Raw genomic sequence first — 19274 nt, forward strand, 5'->3', positions numbered from 1 at the left:
GTGATTTATTTCATTTTGAAAGTGATTTATTTCATTTTGATTGTGATTTATTTCATTTTGATTGTGATTTATGTCATGTTATGCAAATAATAGCTAGTGTTTTGTCTTTTGTATCAGAAAAAAAGGATCTATGAATGCCTCTTTGTCTTAAGTAGAAAGAAAATTTGAATGGCTTAATTGATCATAACTTGTTGATTAAATCAAATATTGCATAGAAATAAAGGCATAATGACACTCCATTTGCTCTTTCTGACTTTGCTATTGTTAGGAATGTACTTTGGTTATATATTACATTAACTGTGTTATTTCAGCTCGTTATATGTTGCATTAATTGTGTTATTTTATTATGGTTCTGTGTTGCATTAATTGTGTTATTTCTAATGGTTCAATGTCACATTAATTGTGTCATTTCAGCTTGTTATATGTTGCATTAATTGTGTTATTTCTGATGGTTATATGTTGTATTAATTGTGTCATTTCTGATGGTTCTATCTTGCATTGTGTTATTTCTGATGGTTCTATCTTGCATTAATTGTGTCATTTCTGATGATTCTATGTTGCATTAATGGTGTCATTTCAGCATGTTATGTCACATTAATTGTGTTATTTCTGATGGTTCTATGTCGCATTACATGTGTCATTTCAGCTCGTTATATGTTGCATTAATTGTGTTATTTCTGATTGTTCTTTGTCACATTAAATGTGTTATTTCTGATGGTTCTGTGTCGCATTGAATATGTTATTTCTGCTAGTTCTATGTCGCATTGATTGTGTTATTTCTGATAGTAATATGTCACATTAATTGTGTTATTTCTGATGGTTCTGTGTTGCATTGTGTTATGTCTGATGGTTCTATGTCACATTAATTATGTTATTTCTGATGGTTATATGTCACATTAATTGTGTTATTTCAGCTTGTTATATGTCGCATTGTGTTATTTCAGCTTGATATATGTCGCATTGTGTTTTTTCTGCTAGTTCTATTTCGCATTGTGTTATTTCTGCTAGTTCTATGCTGCATTGTGTTATTTCTGCATGTTCTACGTCACATTAATTGTGTTTTTTCTATAGTTATATGTCGCATTAATTGTGTAATTTCAGCTGCTTGAAAGCCATACGCATCCTTCAGAAGTTTGGACACCTGCCCAGCAATTCTGATATCTTCAAAAGTTATGCTCAATATGGTGTCTTCAGAGACATCCGAGTAACAGCTTTAGAAGCGCTTGTAGATTTCATCAAAGGTGATTTCCTTGGTTTTCTAACCTAAATATCAACTTTACAGTAATTTTATGGATTAGTGTTTTTTTACATTTCAACCATTTCCTGCTAATGCTTCATCCTTTAGCCTTGTACAATTGATTTCAAGATTTCACTTTTCAGTAATTTCCTGTAATGAAGAAAAAAGCTTGCAGAGGAAAAATATTTATTTTTTCCTAAAACAGGTCACATTTACTCTTTTTAACTGTTAATGATTTCATAACAGAAGTTAATGTTCAAGTGTCACTGTTCCGATGCTTGTTTGAATGGTGCATAATGTATAGTCTGTTTTATGAACATTAATTGCTCATACAGTCGAAAACATGAAAAGTACAGAACAATCTAATACTTACATGCATTGAAATATAAGTATACATTTGGGCACATGCATTTTGCAGCAGTTAAATCAAAACTTTTAAAATACTTTGTTCATTGTTATTTTTATATTTTCTAACACAATCACTTGTCCATACAGTAGATACAACCAATAACTGGGATCACCATATTTAAAAATAGTGACCATGTGCTTTTTATGAATGAATTGGTACAACAGCTAGGGCCACACTACATTTACTTTAATGGATGATGTGTGATCATGCAAAACATTATTGCATATCAAGCAGTGTAACTACAATGAAAATATTATCATTATACCTAATTAGATAATCATGACATAAATTTTTTACATACTGTATTTGCTCACTTATAAGCCTAGATTATAAGTAGACCCACTCCTTTTAGGGCTATAAATTGCCAGTTTCTCTTTCACCCTTCTTTAATCCGAAGTCAGATATATCTGAAGGGGGTACTTGACATTAGTCATTAGCCAGAGTTGCGCTTTTGAAAAAATACTAAGCACAAATAGATAGATAGATATGAACAAAATGACAACCAGTTTAAAATATAATCATGTTATTGATTGGAACATGTCACAAATAAAGTGACAACTTATGATTTGTCCTAACTAAATCAATTAAAATCCATAATGCTTACATTTTATATCCACTTGTATGATAAATCCATGAATGCAATTATAGGTCATATGCTGAATGTAAAAATAATTCAAAAGAATCTGATTCACGATATCATGTAATTCCAGATAAACAGTTCAAATTAAGTCTATATCTTTTCTAATTGACATTATCCTGTAAATGTCATCATAATTGTCATATAAAGTTCTGAAATCCTCCAGCAACATCTAATAAATCATCATGTTCTAGTCATCATCGTCTGACTCTGTTTTCATGGCTTCATTGTCATGTGCAGGTGCTTTTGTATAGACTGAGCTTGGAAACTGTAGGTAACACTTTGATCATTCAATCTCTGAAATCTGTTGAACACGTGTCACTTGTACAGCAAGATCATAAGGAGTTCACCTAACCACCCTCAGTTACTTGGCACTGAGCAAGTATCATCCATGCAGATCGATTAAAGGGTTGTCACATAGGAAAATAGAGTGCTGCCCTTACAAGCTTAAAGGCATTAAGGTCAAACATTCACTGGAAGATGTAGAACTCTGCTTTGGCATTGAACAAGTACATGTACCAAATTCCTGGATTGATGAAAAGGATTGCAAACAAATGAGTACTGACTTTACAAGACAAGTGCTTATCAGGTCACATGCACTGGCAGAAAACTTGAAAAATATCACTTGGGAATTAAAATAATTAAAAATATAACTTACAGAAAAGGAAAATACAAGTTAAATCAAAAATGTTATTGCATCATGCTAAGTGTTTATACAGCAAAGCACATATATTAATACAAATATAGATTGTTAGGGCTAGAACATAAAGAGAAGCATTATAATTACCAGTTAACAGCATTGATGGATACTTCACTTTGCGGTGGGTAGTATTTAATAAACCCATAATAATTTAAAATCCAAATAACTGTAGCTTTAAGTTAAGTGTAATGGATACCATCAATTGGTTAAGCCAGTACATACCATATATGCATTTCTGAATTTGAATAGTGACATAGAAACATAAAATTTTTTGAATTCACAGTATTTTTGTGTACAGCAAAGATCTAGATTGTCTAACATTACCCCTATGTGATCAATTTTATTGTATCTTGCGATTAAAAGAATACCTTTATTCTGCAAGAATGAAATCTTCAGTTAAAAAGGTCAACTTATAAGCAAGTATATATGGTATGTGACTGAATATGAATTTTAGTTAATTTCTTGAGAATGCTGTTGGATATTTAAAAAGAACCTACATTGATGAGATATAAATAGCAAACATATTTTGATCCATGTTACAATAAAACCTTTCTTAAAACTAATTCTTTATACTATTTTACTACCATTTCAGCTGATGTGAATGCTCTGGAATTAAACTGGCTTCTGGACCTGGTGGAGACAGATCCAGACCAGTATATCAGGTATGAACAGACCTATACCATTATATCAGGTAGGAACAGATTTAAACCAGTATATCAGGTTGGACAGATCCAGACCAGTTTATCAGGTAGGTACAGATTTAAACCAGTATATCAGGTTGGACAGATCCGGACCAGTTTATCAGGTATGAACAGTTATATACAAGGATATCAGGTAGGGACAGATCCACACCAATATATCAGGTAGGGACAGATCCAGACCAGTATGTCAGATAGGGACAACCAGACCAGACCAGTATATAAGGTAGTGACAGATCCAGACCAGTGTATCAAGTAGGGATAGATCCAACAAATATATCAGGCAGTGAAAGGTCCAGATCAATGTATCACGTAGGCACATATCAAGACCAGTGTATCAGGTAGGGACAGATCCACACCAGTATATCAGGTAGGGACAGATCCACACCAGTATATCAGGTAGGGACAGATCCACACCAATATATCAGGTAGGGACAGATCCACACCATTGTATCAGGTAGGGACAGATCTAGACCATTTTAACATGTAGGAATAGATTCAGACCATTATATCAGGTAGAATCAGATCTAGACCTGTACATCTGATTGTGACAGAGCCAGATGAGCATGTCAGATAGGACAAGTTCTAGACCAGAATATTGCATTTTGGTTTGTTTGGTGCTTTATGGCACAGAAACACAAATAGTTTATTAGTGCTGAGGTGACTGGAATAAAGTTCCTTTTCCAGAATATCAGGTAGGGACCATTGTATCAGGTAGAAACAGATCCAAACCAGCGTATTGGGTAGATACAGATCCAGACCGGTATATCATGTAGAAACAGATCCAGACCAGGTATATCAGGTAGGGACAGATCCAGACCAGTATATCAGGCAGGGACAAATCCAAGCTAGTGATTGGGTTTTCTTTTGTATAAGGGCATCTAATTGCAAACATTTTAGACCAAGATCTACCATCACATAACGTACTGAGAGATTTGGGTTTATCTGGTTCATTGTACTATTGATCCAAGCAAATAGTACATACACAAAACCACACAAATTTCAAATAACTCCTCAGTTATTTTCCTCACAAGTTGGAGAATTGGCATGTGTGATCACTGACTCAAGTGTCAACACAAATCAGACTGGGACCTATGGGTCCTACCCAAGGATCCTTAAACACCCTTTCACAATATACAGTGAAATATCCAGGTCTTTTGTACAGGCTGGTGACATCATCTAGTTTCTATAAACCATTTTACTACTAATCAAACCTCTTTAAACTGGCCACCCATATATTGGCCATCCTTGCCCCAGAGGGTCTTAGCTCCAGATTTATAACTTGGAAACTGTTGTTTATAGTTACAGCACATGAATAGACAAATGCATAAACCCAAATGACATTTGCCCATGAGTCAGTCCTTAAGTTTGAGTACCTAGCCGAGAGGCTCAAACTCAGGGTGGAGATCAAAACAGGGAGTCATGGATACATGTTTTACAAACACAGAATTCTAGTTAGAAACAGGGAATCATGGATACATGTTTTACAAACACAGAATTCTAGTTAGAAACAGGGAATCATGGATACATGTCTTACAAACACAGAATTCTAGTTAGAAAGTACAGGGAATCATGGATACATGTTTTACAAACACAGAATTCTAGTTAGAAACAGGGAATCATGGATACATGTTTTACAAACACAGAATTCTAGTTAGAAACAGGGAATCATGGATACATGTTTTACAAACACAGATTTCTAGTTAAAAACAGGGAATCATGGATACATGTTTTACAAACACAGAATTCTAGTTAGAAACAGGGAATCATGGATACATGTTTTACAAACACAGAATTCTAGTTAGAAAGTACAGGGAATCATGGATACATGTCTTACAAACACAGAATTCTAGTTAGAAAGTACAGGGAATCATGGATACATGTTTTACAAACACAGAATTCTAGTTAGAAAGTACAGGGAATCATGGATACATGTTTTACAAACACAGAATTCTAGTTAGAAAGTACAGTGGTAACAACCTCTTATGACACTCCACTGCCATCTCACCTCTGTCTGCGCTGGTTCGAGTCTCGGATTCAGCCAATGTGGGTATGTGAGAAAGCTTGCCAGTAGCTTCTCGAGGGTCGGTGGTTCTTTCCGGGGTTTTCCCGGGTTCTTCCTCCACCATTAATACTGGCCGCCATGTATAGCCTATCGTGTGCTGAAAAATGGCGTTAAACCCCACAACAACAACAACAAAAAAAATCTTATGTCACTCATAATTGGTTGTAACAGAAAAGAACATCATAACTTGAAAAAAACATGATGTATGGAAAAACAAGGTGACTTAATATTGAAACAATATTTTGGTCATATTTTAGGTGCAAAGAAAGAAAAATCAGTTTTTTTTGTTAAATTTATTTTTAAGTATTGTAAACATTTAAAAATGGTAAAAATGGTCTATTGTTTCCTGAAATAAATATCTTCAATTTAACTTTTAACCAGAATTCCCAAGTTTTAAAAGAAATGTTTGTTAAAGAAATGTCTTTCATTCAAAATGTATATATATAAATCTTTATGAAAAGAGTAGTTTTTTAAAGGAATAATTATTTGTATTTTTCTGTAGGTACAGAGCACTGGCTCTAATGATAGCCAATCCACCGTTCACTAGGACGACGACAGACAGCCCTCTGAACACGGAGCACCTCGTCCACAGGCTCTGGAAAATGATGAAGTAAGTAATGTACAAGTGAAGATTGCTGCTTTGTACATCGGCATCTATGTGCTTCTGTTTTTCTGGCTGTCCTAAACTTAATAATTAAATCTGAATTCCTTGTAACAGTGCTGACTGGTAAAATTATATATGCATCTCTTTATTGTGTGTGTGTGTGTGTGTGCTTTGGATTTTTAATGTAGCTTTAACAGTTTTTCAGTCATATCACTACACATGCCTGCAGTGTGGCAGTTTATAGTGATGTCTAGCACTGGGGCATCATGCCACAGACATGTAGTATTATGTCTCACCCAGTCAAATTATCCTGACACCAGGCCAACCAGTCTTAACACTAACCTCTTCATCTTCTTTTTATTGGTAATCACCATAATGAAGTTTATGTGTGAATAAAACTCAGACACTTAGTACATGGAACATGAATAATGAGGCTTTAAAAATATCAGCTTAATTCACCACTCAGGAGTGAAATTATTGTAAAATATTTATCGTGATAGTTTTTAAATGTTGACGTTTAAATAACTATATGGATGAAAATCATGCAGACGTTAACAGATCCAAACGTGTGCTGTCTGTATACAGAAATAATAGCTAATAGAAATAACTTGACAGGTTAAAAAGCAGATATCTTTTAAATTAAATTTCAACAAATTATGCACTATAACAGAAATATTGTGACATTTTTGTGTTAATAAAGATTTGAAGAAAAAACACAAAACTTGCTTGTGTTGCCCTGATTCTATTGTGAATTTCAAAACAAAATTTGTAAGATAATTTTTTGTATCTTTAATATCATTTTCCATGTGTAAAGTTTTCAAGCACTTTTTTGTAAATCATAAAGTTAGATTCAGTCTCTGTCCACTTTTTCAGCACTGGATTTTCCAATGACAGCCGTTTACGATGTGCCGTAGCAGATCTGTATTTCATTCTATATGGAAGAGTGAGACCCTCAGCTCTGGCCATTCCTCAGGTAAGAATTTGTATAAACCTCGCACCTGTTATAAATGTTACATATTCTTTCTGGTGTATGTGTAACACAGGCTTTGCATGTTTGTTTTTTTTTCGTTGAAAATGATTGGATTGGTTTTGTGTTTTTTGGCACAGCAATACAGATTGCTTGATTAGTACAAAGGCAGTTGGAGTTATGTACCTTGCCCAAAGGACATATTACATTAGCCAGCTCAGACTAATGTGATGACAGAACTTGAACCTACATCCTTTTGGTCACAATTCCATCATACTAACCACTGAGCCATCATGATTTCTTAATAGAAAACACATAAAACAAATTTAAATTAAACTTTATGTTTTCAAGTTTGGCCAGCAACAGATTGACATTGTTTGTTATGTTTAGCTATTTTGTCTTCAGAATTACACAAATTAGAATGATATTGAAAAAGTGTCAAGCTTTCAGGTAATGGTAGTGTACTGTGTATGATAGAATTTTTTATGTGGTAAAGTAAATATACCGCCACAAGCAAAGTTATGTTTATGGGGAAGGGTATACTGGAGTCATCTGTCTGTCCATCTGTAACACTTTTGTTTACCTAATATTCCCAGAACCATTTAGAACATTTCCATAAAAGTTGATATTCTTTGTATCATGACTAGACATTGTGACCTGTAAAAATTGAGTCTGTCTGACCAACATTTTACTTATTCCCATATTCATTGCTTATTGAATTCTTTCATCTGTCTGATCATTGCACTCTGAAGCAGTTATCATACCAGTCTGCCTGCATATAGCACTAACTTCAGCTTTTAGAGTGAGTGAGCTACACACACTCTCCATGGACCCAAACTAAATGTAGTTCCATTCTGATGGCTCAGTTATACTAATGATGCTACCTGGTTTTGTCTCAAAAACAGGTTGTGATCAATTGGCAACCAACCAATAACTATCAATTTTCTCTCCTTCATAAGATGTAAAGTTGCAGGATCCTGTAAATTCTATTTGTGGAGAATTCCATGGAGGTTGTAAATGGGTTTTCCTACAAATTAAGACCAGAAAGCAAAACATAAGCCCACAGGGTCTGTCCTCTTGGTTACAGAGGAATATTAGATTGGGCTACTCTGAATTTTCAAAATGATAGGTGCAACTTGATGAGATTTCAGCTCACGAAATACAAGTGATCTTCACAAGCCTGACCTGCAAATGTATTATCTGAATTTGAGATATAGTGTGGTCAGTTGGCAGGCATGCTGAGATTACTTTGGTCCAGGTTCTACTTGTGCAATACAGCTGCAGCAAGAAGAGAACTGAATCTAGTCAGGCAACTGGTAGGTGCCTAGATAGTTTCCATGCTTGAATCAGCATAGCACCTCCTCAATCCCAGGCGTGATGTACAACTTTCACTGGATTTACTTGGGTGGAAAAAACTTTGAAGATAAGACAACAATCAGGTGCTGTATCTCACTAGGCTTATCCTTTAATGAAAGGATTATCTTCAGTTGTGTTAAGGTAAGATTAGGAGAGTTCCACCATTTAGTCATGCCTTCAGGGTGATGTAGTTAGTGACTGGGTGCTTACACATTCCCTCCTTTTACCTATTCTCCTAATGTGGTCAGGTAACATAGTTAATAGAGAATGGAATATTTTTCTCCAAAAATACTAATCTAATCACATTATTATCATACCCTCCAACCCTTCCCTGCAGATGCAAGCATCCTGTCACAGGTGTTGCTTATCTTTAAACTGACATCTGGGCCTACAGGTGTCCACCTAGTGGGAATGAAGAGAGGTAATTATAAGAGTTGGTCTGTTTGTGGTAAAGACGTAAATATGTTTTTAATCTTTATGGGAAGGCTGGATACCAGAGGCAGCAGAAAGTAATTTATAATGTCACTGCAATCCAGTAGGTATTTTCAGAGAAACACTTTTCCTAAATTATTTCATTCTTAAAAGTTACCTATAATGACCCAGTGTGCTTTAAAATAAATGTTTCTTTTTGTACACTGTTAAATTTGTTTAATATGATTTCAATGTGAATTTCCATGCAAAATTAAAGTCTTACATTAGAGGATGATGCGCTCTTATTTTGACTACATTCTGATAAAGAAACCAGGATCTGTTGGATGCCATTTTTCAATCGTTTAAGATTGGCATTTGAAAGCCAGCATTCACAATTGAACACTGTTCAGTATTGTATATAGCCAGTAAAATTATTTGCTTAGAATATTCTTCTACTTGTTACGTTCATAATGCAAGTGACAAAATGCTTTCAAGAAAGATGATGATAATGATTGAGTGGAAGATTAGGAGAAGTTGCTGACAAGAATAGCATAGTGTTTGTTAAAGTCAAAGACAGATGAAGACCCTTGTATAAGTAAGTGTATAACTTTCAAAATTTAGACCTCAGATATGGGGCAGTCCAGATAATCTTGAAAGAGGAAAAGAAAAGAGTCAAGTTAGAAGAATGAGTTAAGGAAATCATTGTGTGCAGATTGTATCATTCACAGCTACTGCAAGTCTGTTTGCTAAATCACAAAGAAATCCGTTTTAGTTTAATTTATTTAGGGTCCACAGATATAGGGATCAGCCCTTGTGTGTTTATCAAAATGAAGAGTTTTTACAATCTCTTATGCCAATAGCTGGTATAAAAGAGACATATTTGTTTCAATTTTAAATTACTGTATATACTCACATATAATCCTATTTGTGTATAAACCAGGACCCCCAAACTGACTAGGTAAAATATTACAAAGGTGCATGACCCATACATAAACCAACCGATTAGTTCAGCCACATTGAAAATCGTTATTGCAACACCATCTGAATGGATATGGGTTTCAGTAGACAAGATCCAGGATGTTCAGGTGATCTTGTCCATGGCGATCTACAGTAACAATATACACAGGTAGTCAACAACAAAACTAAAAAAATTTCAAGTTTAGACCTTGTCCTGTGGATAAGTTGACCTTCCAGGCTTTTATCTTTTTTCTGAATTATTTGGCTTATACACAAATACATATGGTAGTTTTGCTTGTTACATATATATAACAGAGTCTGACCTCAGAGTGTGCTCTTGACAGTTTGGTGGTATGACAAGGTCTTCAAGTTGAAATAATCTGAAAATCTTTAATAAAGCACTGATTTCAGATGGGCACTGATTCCCCACCAGCACGTTCTAGAAATGTGGATCAAAGCTAGAACTACAGAGTTGCAAATAGAACACTAATGATACACTATCCTAGTAGTGAAAAAACTGAATGAGAAATCGTTGATATGTTAACTTATTTCTGACAAAGGTAGTGTGAAGGCTTGCATCTAATCTTTTAATGATAATCCTTTTTCTAAATTTCAGAATGTAATGGTTTTAAATCTCAAAGAGAAAAAGACCCTTTTGAATCCAACTGTTGTCCCAGAAGTATTAGGGGTAAGTAACTACCAAAGGTGAATATCACAGAAAATGGACCCTTGCGTTTGGACCAAGTTATGTGCATGAAATGTTTGCATGTATAAGACAATAACAAATAATATTTAGGCAGTGCACTTGAGTTACTTCTTTCTTATCCTTGTTTAACTATACAGATAATTAAAATATTTGTGAACTATTCACCCTTTCCCATGGCCAGGTGCATCTTGATGCTCAACGTGTTTGGAAATCTCCCCCTGCTTGTACAGCTTTTCTAAGATCTGCTTAATTTTATTTTTTAAATTGCCAAGAACACATTTCAGTTTAGATTCTGCTTTGATAATGAGAGGGATAGGAGGGTTGACAGATTATCAGATTTTAAAAAATATGTTTTTGGGTATAGAAAAGTCAGAAAGGATAATATTAAGCAAAACTCTTTTTTTTTCATTAAAGTATACAGAGAAGAGATAAATTAGCTTGATATTAATCCTTGAATAAAACATGATCCCACTACATGAAAAAAAAGATAGTGAGGTGTATGACACTGTCACTTAGGTTTTAGCTTCATGATTTTGCTTTTTAAAACTTTTGGGGCTTTAAATTAAGAATATAGTACATACCAATAATTTCAAGCAATCAAATTTGGAAAGCTTGGGAAAAAGAAAGATGTTAGTCTTGTCTGTGCAGTCAAGATACATCATTTCTGTGCAATAAAAATATATAATTTCTATGCAATAAAGAGACATCATTTCTATGCAGTAAAGAGACATCATTTCTGTGCAATAAAGAGACATCATTTCTGTGTTGTCAAGAGACATCATTTCTGTGCAGTCAAGAGACATCATTTCTGTGCAGTCAAAAGACATCATTTCTGTGTTGTCAAGAGACATCATTTCTGTGCAATAGAGACATCATTTCTGTGTTGTCAAGAGATATCATTTCTGTGCAATAAAGAGACATCATTTCTGTGCAGTCAATCAAACAATTGGGTCATTGAATCTTAGCATTTGGGAAAGGGGACAAAATTCAAGTAGTTCTGGTATCTTTGCAAAAAGTATATATATAATTATATATATATATATATATATATATATATATATATATATATATATATATATATATATATATATATAAAGTACAAATAACACTGTCATACAGGTTAGAGAATTTTTAATTCGTACTCTACGGAGATTCGAACCCAGGTACACAGGTAAACGACACCCATCGCCTTGCCTGTTCACACAAGCCCATATTCCCTCACAACTAAGCACACATCGCCAAAAACTGATGTTACTCAGTCGGTGTTATATGCACTCGTGTAGCAGACACTTGCATGACGACCTAGTAATTAATTCTCATGTATCTACAAAGTCATTCAGGATTCCTATGAAAGAAATCAAGGTATATAGAATTAATTGTGGAGAGTTACATTAAAAATTAAAATATTAATTCTGCCTACTATTATCAAGCATTCTTCTATAGGAATCCAAGGATAGCACTTTCCGTTCTATCAGGTGTATATTTATAATTCTTTCTCTTTCTCCAATTATGCATTTTCTTGTCATTCTGTTAAGTGATGAAATAAATTAGCAACAAAGGATGGTATGTTAGGTTGCAAAATACTTTATCAATGTGGCCTTTTCATTGCACACCTAAAATACTTCATTTCTGTCAAACTTAAGCATGCAGTTTTAAATTAGCTCGTTTTATCGATCAAACCTGAATGGAGTTGCTTTTCGTTGCCCATGTTATGATATAAACACCTAACAAAACTTCTAGCAGATCTTGAAAAGCATTAATTTACTTAAAATACTGATGTAAATTAAATCGTTTTTTAACAAATATTTTCTTCTTTAAAATTCAGAAGTCTAAAGAGTAAATGTTTAGTTATTTGCTGATTTTATTATGACACTTGAAAATCATATTTTACTGAACAAACTACAAAAACACATTTCCTAAGATATTCTTTATACCTGCTACAGCAATATTAATACTAATAACATTTTCTAAGATATTCTTTATACCTGCTACAGTGGTATTAATATCAATCAACACTTCCTAAGATATTCTTTATAACTGTTACAGCGATATTAATACCAATCAACACTAAGATATTCTTTATACCAGCTACAGCGATATTAACCCTTTACCTCATGCAAGCGTCTTTGGATGCCTCTACTCCATTCGCATGGAAGCGCCTTTTGACGTCTCTAGATGCCAGCTGTAAACATCAGCCATTTTGAACTGGTTTTCGTAGTGCCACCTTCGGGGAAAACCCACCTATTAGATACTACATTCATTTCTGTGAATGACAATTACGTCAGATCACGTGGTCACCGTTTATGCACTGGTCGATATCTGCTATTTAAAGTAACTGGGTCATAATCTCCACTTTTCAAAATGGCGGTCGCGGATTTCATTCAGTACTTACGAAGTTTTCACGATTAGAATCACAACTATGAAAGATTCAATAACTTATGTAAAGACTCTGATATTGATGTAGGCAGCAATTAGTTTTTATAAATTATCAAATTTAGATGACTTAGGGATGTAGACGCAGACGAAAAAACATGTAAATTTCGAGTATGGGAAATGGCAGCTACAGTTGGTCATGCGGCCTCACTGACATGACGGTGAATGAGTTCTCTCAAGATTTTAAAGCATATAAAAAATTCTTCCATGAAAAATAATTACACAGCTATAACAATCGGACTTTACTCTTAATTTTTTCCATATATAATAGATGTGTACCAAAAATGTAAAATAGTTAAAATTGCTGTTAAACGTGACATACACTACATTGTTTGACAGTTCAGGCCTATGTGTATGCGGTCGGCTAGGTAACGGGTGTTCTATTTATAGCATGCTGCACTTTGTCACTATGCTTTATGATGTAAAGGGTTAATACCAATCAACACTTTCTAAGATATTCTTTATACCTGCTACAGCGATATTAATACTAATTATCAACACTTTCTAAGATATTCTTTATACCTGCTACAAATCAACACTTTCTAAGATATTCTTTATACCTGCTACAGCGATATTAATACTAATAACATTTCATAAGATATTTTTTATACCTGCAACAGCGATATTAATACTAATCAGCACTTCCTAAGATATTCTTTATACATGCTAAGTGATATTAATACCAATCAACACTTTCTAAGATATTCTTTATACCTGCTACAGCGATATTAATACCAGTCAGCATTTCCTAAGATATTTTTTATACCTGCTACAGTGATATTAATACTAATAACATTTCAGACTTGTTGCCAATAAGTAGTTTATTTTTTGCTCATGTGAGATAAATCTTTGTTTATTTTGAATGTTATATACACGACCTGATATTTGTCAATATATACACTTATATGTTCTGTTAGTTACTAGTATTTGTTACCAAATTTTAAATTTTAATATATGTTGCTATACTGCTTTCTGAAATATTTTGTTCAAATACATTCACATGGTCTGTCATAACATTTTTTGTTAAAAGAGAGCAACCTTGTCAAAAACCACATGCAGAAAGATGGAATGGCATACTTAAACTGCAGTGCTTAGTAATCACATCCCTTTCATAGATTTGATGACCATTTTTAAGAATAGAGAATGATTTTGAAAGATGAGCACGCTTAGATTTTTGATAATTGTTGAGTGAATTTGTTGTTGTTGATAAACTAAAGGCATCCAGCATAAAATATATTTGCTTGTATGGCTTGAGACAAAAATCCATGATTACTAATTCCCTCTTATTTATTGTTAGTATCAACAGCAAAAATCTTGCAATACATTTTAAAGCTGATCCCAGTGTATGTTAATTCTGATCTTATGGTATAAGAGTCCATCATAGTGTTTTTCACTTGTCTGGATGAAAATAATGTGCTACCTTTCCTTTCATTCTTAGCATCTTTTGAACTTGAATATAAGCATTCCTAGAAACACAACAAAGTTTGTATTTTGTAGATATCTCATGCAATAAGTTTCATTATGTTAATAATGTTACCACATTTTAAAACTCATACCATAGTAACCAAGCTATTAGCCATAAATTTCAACAAATTTAATGTTATAGCAAAATACTTCAGGTATTGTAAATGTTTGAGATGATCTGAGCATATTAAAGAAAATTGTAAACACAGAATATACAGCCAAAAAGTTCTTGACTTTAAGCGTTAAATCTTGACATTTTTCTGAAAACAAAACACCTGCTAAGCCTTTACTAGGTGGAACAATTAATTAGAAAATGTAGATTTATCTCAGTCATAAATTGATAAAATTCAAAGCTTGACCGATTTGGCAAGAAAGAAGGTAGCTCTGTATACAAATATATCAAAAAATATGTCACTTTTTCACGCTTTTACAAATTATTTGCAGGATTTAGTTGCCATGGCAACTGACCATGTCATCCTTGCATGCTGAAACAAAACATTCTTAATCATCCAGTGTTCACATCAAATCACCCATTATAAAGATAATTATGATTGCACAATAATCAATCACATAAGGATTGCCGATTAGTGACTTAATAGATAAATTCTGTGCAAATTAAGCAGTGCAAACTCCAAACTGATGCACTGTAAAGGATATTTCATCTGGAGCTCATCTTTGTCATTTTAATTTAGAATCACAATTAATAAACAAAATTTGTTAAACTCCTAAAAATTGAATGATTCTAACTTTGTTTGGGAGACTTTTAAGCCTAATTTAGGGTTTGTATTAAAAAATTTGAAACCATGGTGCCTTTTTACAGGACATGTTCGAGGAAGAGCCAATGGAAGTCATTGTTCCCAAATCTGAGCCAGAGGATCAGGAGATGGTGGATGTGGTGGGGCATCCCTCCGAAAGTGAGGATATAAGTCCTCTGAAGAGGAAGGCAGAATCCCCACCCCCTTTCCCAGCTGTCCAAGTTGTATCAGCAACTGAACCAAGTATAATAGCTGAACACGCTGCAGAAGATAGCAATGCTGCTTTTAAATTCAGGATCAAGGTATTTGTGAAAGATGGATTTCTAAATTAATCTTAAAAATGTGTAAGTTTAGACAGTTTTCTGTTTTTATCTCAGAGTATGCATAATCAAGTAAATGAGTACTGAGTGTTAACATGTTGGTTTAAAATTTCAGTTCACATGATTTTAAGCCATGTAAACCTTTGTCATCAAAGACACTTCATTTTCAGTTTACATGGTCATATGCCATGTAAACCTGGCCATCATAGACACTTCATTTTCTTTTCACATAGTTTATGGCATGTAAACCTTTCTCATCACAGACACTTTAGTTTCAGTTCACATGGTCATATGCCATGTAAACCTTTGTCATCAAAGTTCAGGCATGGTCAGCTTCCTCCAAGGCATAGGCCAGATAAGTGATTTTTAAAGCCACTCCCTATGATGCAAATTAGAGAATAAAACCAAACCACAGGCCGGATCCAGTCTGCAGGCTGTATTTTACCCACCTCTGTCTTAGATGCTTAAGTTTATGTTCACATGGTTTTATGCCACATGAACTTTTGTTATCATAGACTCCACACATTGGTATAATTAGGTCTCTATGAGAGTTGTAAAACCACACTTCTTATAACAGAATTGAAGCCATCAGGAATGAAGGATGCATGCAGATCATGGATATTTATTTCCTTTCGATATCCCTTGAGTTCTCAACTTTATGATATCCATGGTCTCACATGAGAGAATATTGTTATTGATTTATTGTAAGACATAAGTTCAGTTTTTAATGTTGCATCGTCTATCAAAAGTAACATGAATGCAATCAAATCATTTTCAACTATTCAGATGACCATACTCCTGTTTTGTCTGCATTCATCTGCATCGTCATTTGTACATGTGCATTGGACAGTGCTAACAGCTGCCTTGCTTGGCGCTCAGCATTAAGAGGTTAGTGTTAGGACTGGTCAGCCTGGTGTCAGGATAATGTGACTGGGTGGGACATCATGCTACGTGTCTGCGGCATGATGCCTTCGTGCTAGACATCACTATAAACTGCCACATTGTAGACATCGTAGCAATATGACTAAAAAATTGTAAAAGCTACGTTAAAAATCCAAATCGCACACACACACATGTACATTGCACAATCCTGTTTTGCCTGCGTTCATCTGCATCGTCATTTGTACATGTAAATTGGACAGTGCTGTTTTGTCTACATTCATCAACATCATCATTTGTACATGTACATTGGACAGTGCTGTGATATTCTTTAAACAAGACAAGTCTTCATCGTTATGTCACATGTTTTGGATCATTTTGATGACACTGCTGGGAAATAAAGACAGCGTCTGTAGTTACATCTTAAGGGGTTATGAGTTAGTCCCTGAAGTTTATCTGCAAAAATTCAGAAACTATAGAAAAGAAACTGGACAATCTCATGTTGAATTTGCTAGAGAAAAAGAGCAATTATTTTGATAGATGGTGCTTAGCCAAGAAAGTTGAACAAGATTATGAAAGTTTTATACAACTTGTATTACTTGAAGAGATCAAAAACTGTGTTCACAGTGACATTAAGTCATATCGTGACGAGCGTTAGATTGAAACCTTGGAAAATGATGCTGGTACTGCGCTGATGAGTATTCTTTAACTCATAAAATTTCTTTTGTAAATAAGACTTCCACTCAACAGTCTTCTGGCAGAAAAGTATTTCAGCCTAATACAACCCTTCTAAAACTCAAACTGGCACAACTTCTAAAAATCAATCTTCAAAGAAGCTTGATTCAAGATCCTTGTCTCTTCCTATGTGTACCTATTGCAAGAAAAAAAGACACATTCTTTCTGATTGCTGCAGATTGAAAAACAGCCATCAGAATCAAGACAGACCTATTCCAAATGCTCTTATTTCTAAGAGGTCAAGGTCACAATCATGTATTGAAAGCAGTACATTTGTTGGGTCTAATAAACCCCAGTCTGATTTTATTATGGAGAATTATGAACCATTCATATCAAATTGTTCTATATCACTCTTGGGTGATTCAGCCAATCCTATCCCTATTAAAATTTTAAGGGACACAGGAGCTTCTCAGAGTCTTTTATTGTCATGTACTTTGCCTTTTTCTGAGAAGTTTTCTTCTGATGAGAGTGTTCTTATTCAGGGAGTAGAGTGCAGCTTTGTTAATGTTCCTCTCCATTGTGTAAATTTGTCATCAGACTTAGTCTCAGGACCCGTGAAAGTTAAAACAGTCTCTGTTTTACCCGTTGAGGGCATTCATTTATTACTAGGCAATGACCTGGCTGGAGACAAGGTTGTGTTTAATCCACTTGTAACTGACAAGCCTTGCTTGGATCAGAAAGTAGTTACAATTAAAAAAGAATTCCCTGATTTATTTCCAGCTTGTGCAGTTACCAGAGCTATGTCAAAGAAAGCTCTTGAGAATGATGTTGATAAGGAAAGTATTCCTTTAGCTGACACCTGTATTGGTCAGGCTTTTGATGAGGACACAATCACTACTTGTTCGGATCAATCAGAAGGTATTGATCACAGTGATCCTCTTTTAATGACTCATTATCTTTATTCTAATAAGGGTAATCGTCGAACAGGAAAAAGATCCTGAGATCTCCTGTTTGTTTCTGTTTGTTTCTAAGGGCCATTAGTGAAAATGAAGCTACTGAAGTTCCTGTCTGTTATTTCATTAAAAATTAAATTTTTATGAGAAAATGGAGACCTCCTGAGGTACCTGCTGATACGAATGGTCAGTGAACTGTCAAATTGTTGTTCTGAAACCTTATAGACAGGAAATATTTAGTCTGGCCCATGAAACTCCATTGGCTGGTCATTTAGAGATCAATAAAACTTATCACAAGATCTTAACTCACTTCTCTTGGCCAAAAATCAAAAGTGATGTTAGTAAATACTGTAGATCTTGTCATACCTGTCAAATGGTAAGAAAACCAAATCAGAAAATTCCCAAGGGTCATCTTCAAATTATTCCTGCCTTTGACAAACCATTTAGTAGAATTATGGTAGATTGTGTTGGTCCCTTACCTAAGACCAAATCAGGTAACCAATACCTGTTGACCATTATGTATGTGTCAACAAGGTTTCCAGAGGCAATTCCTTTGAGGAATATTAAGACTTTGATAAAGATTTTTACTCATTTTGTCTTTCCCAACTCTGTCCAATCTGGTCATGGTTCAAATTTTAGATCTGGAACTTTCCAGCCTTTTATGCTTGAATTTGGTATTCAGCAGTTCAAGTCAAAGGTAAAATTATGGTTTGACAGAACTATTGTGGAGAGAAGTTTTGAGTTTTGTAATAATGGAGTTCTGTCTCTCTTGCTCATTCTTCAAATTTTTCTTCAGATTAGATATTACAGCCCTTATACAATTAAGAAGAAAATGAATGAGTTAAATCATAATATTAATGCTCCTGGGATGTAAATAAGTTATAGGAGTACCAGTATATTGAAAGAGATAGCTAGTTAAAACATACAATTAATTTAGTTGTACCTGTCCCACTCAGTGAAGATTTAAGTGAAGGAATATCATCGGATTCTATTGAAATTGGAGTGACAAATCTTCGGAATTCAGAAATTATGAAAGATCTGGACCAGA

At 34.3% G+C, this 19274-nt stretch overlaps 1 protein-coding gene across 1 annotated transcript in view; it reads left to right on the forward strand.

The window, feature by feature from the left end:
- Window positions 1–19274, forward strand: part of LOC149808185 (transcription initiation factor TFIID subunit 2-like) — a 134246-nt gene that overhangs the window by 107023 nt on the left and 7949 nt on the right. The window contains exons 24-29 of the mRNA XM_089974372.1: window positions 1102–1241; window positions 3576–3645; window positions 6249–6356; window positions 7224–7323; window positions 10658–10729; window positions 15465–15701. Coding sequence (XP_089830498.1) covers window positions 1102–1241; window positions 3576–3645; window positions 6249–6356; window positions 7224–7323; window positions 10658–10729; window positions 15465–15701 — 727 coding nt within the window. The remainder of the gene's footprint in view (window positions 1–1101; window positions 1242–3575; window positions 3646–6248; window positions 6357–7223; window positions 7324–10657; window positions 10730–15464; window positions 15702–19274) is intronic.

Source organism: Sinohyriopsis cumingii, chromosome 1, assembly GCF_028554795.1.
Source record: "Sinohyriopsis cumingii isolate HCF-2022 chromosome 1, ASM2855479v2, whole genome shotgun sequence".
Taxonomy (NCBI): domain Eukaryota; kingdom Metazoa; phylum Mollusca; class Bivalvia; order Unionida; family Unionidae; genus Sinohyriopsis; species Sinohyriopsis cumingii.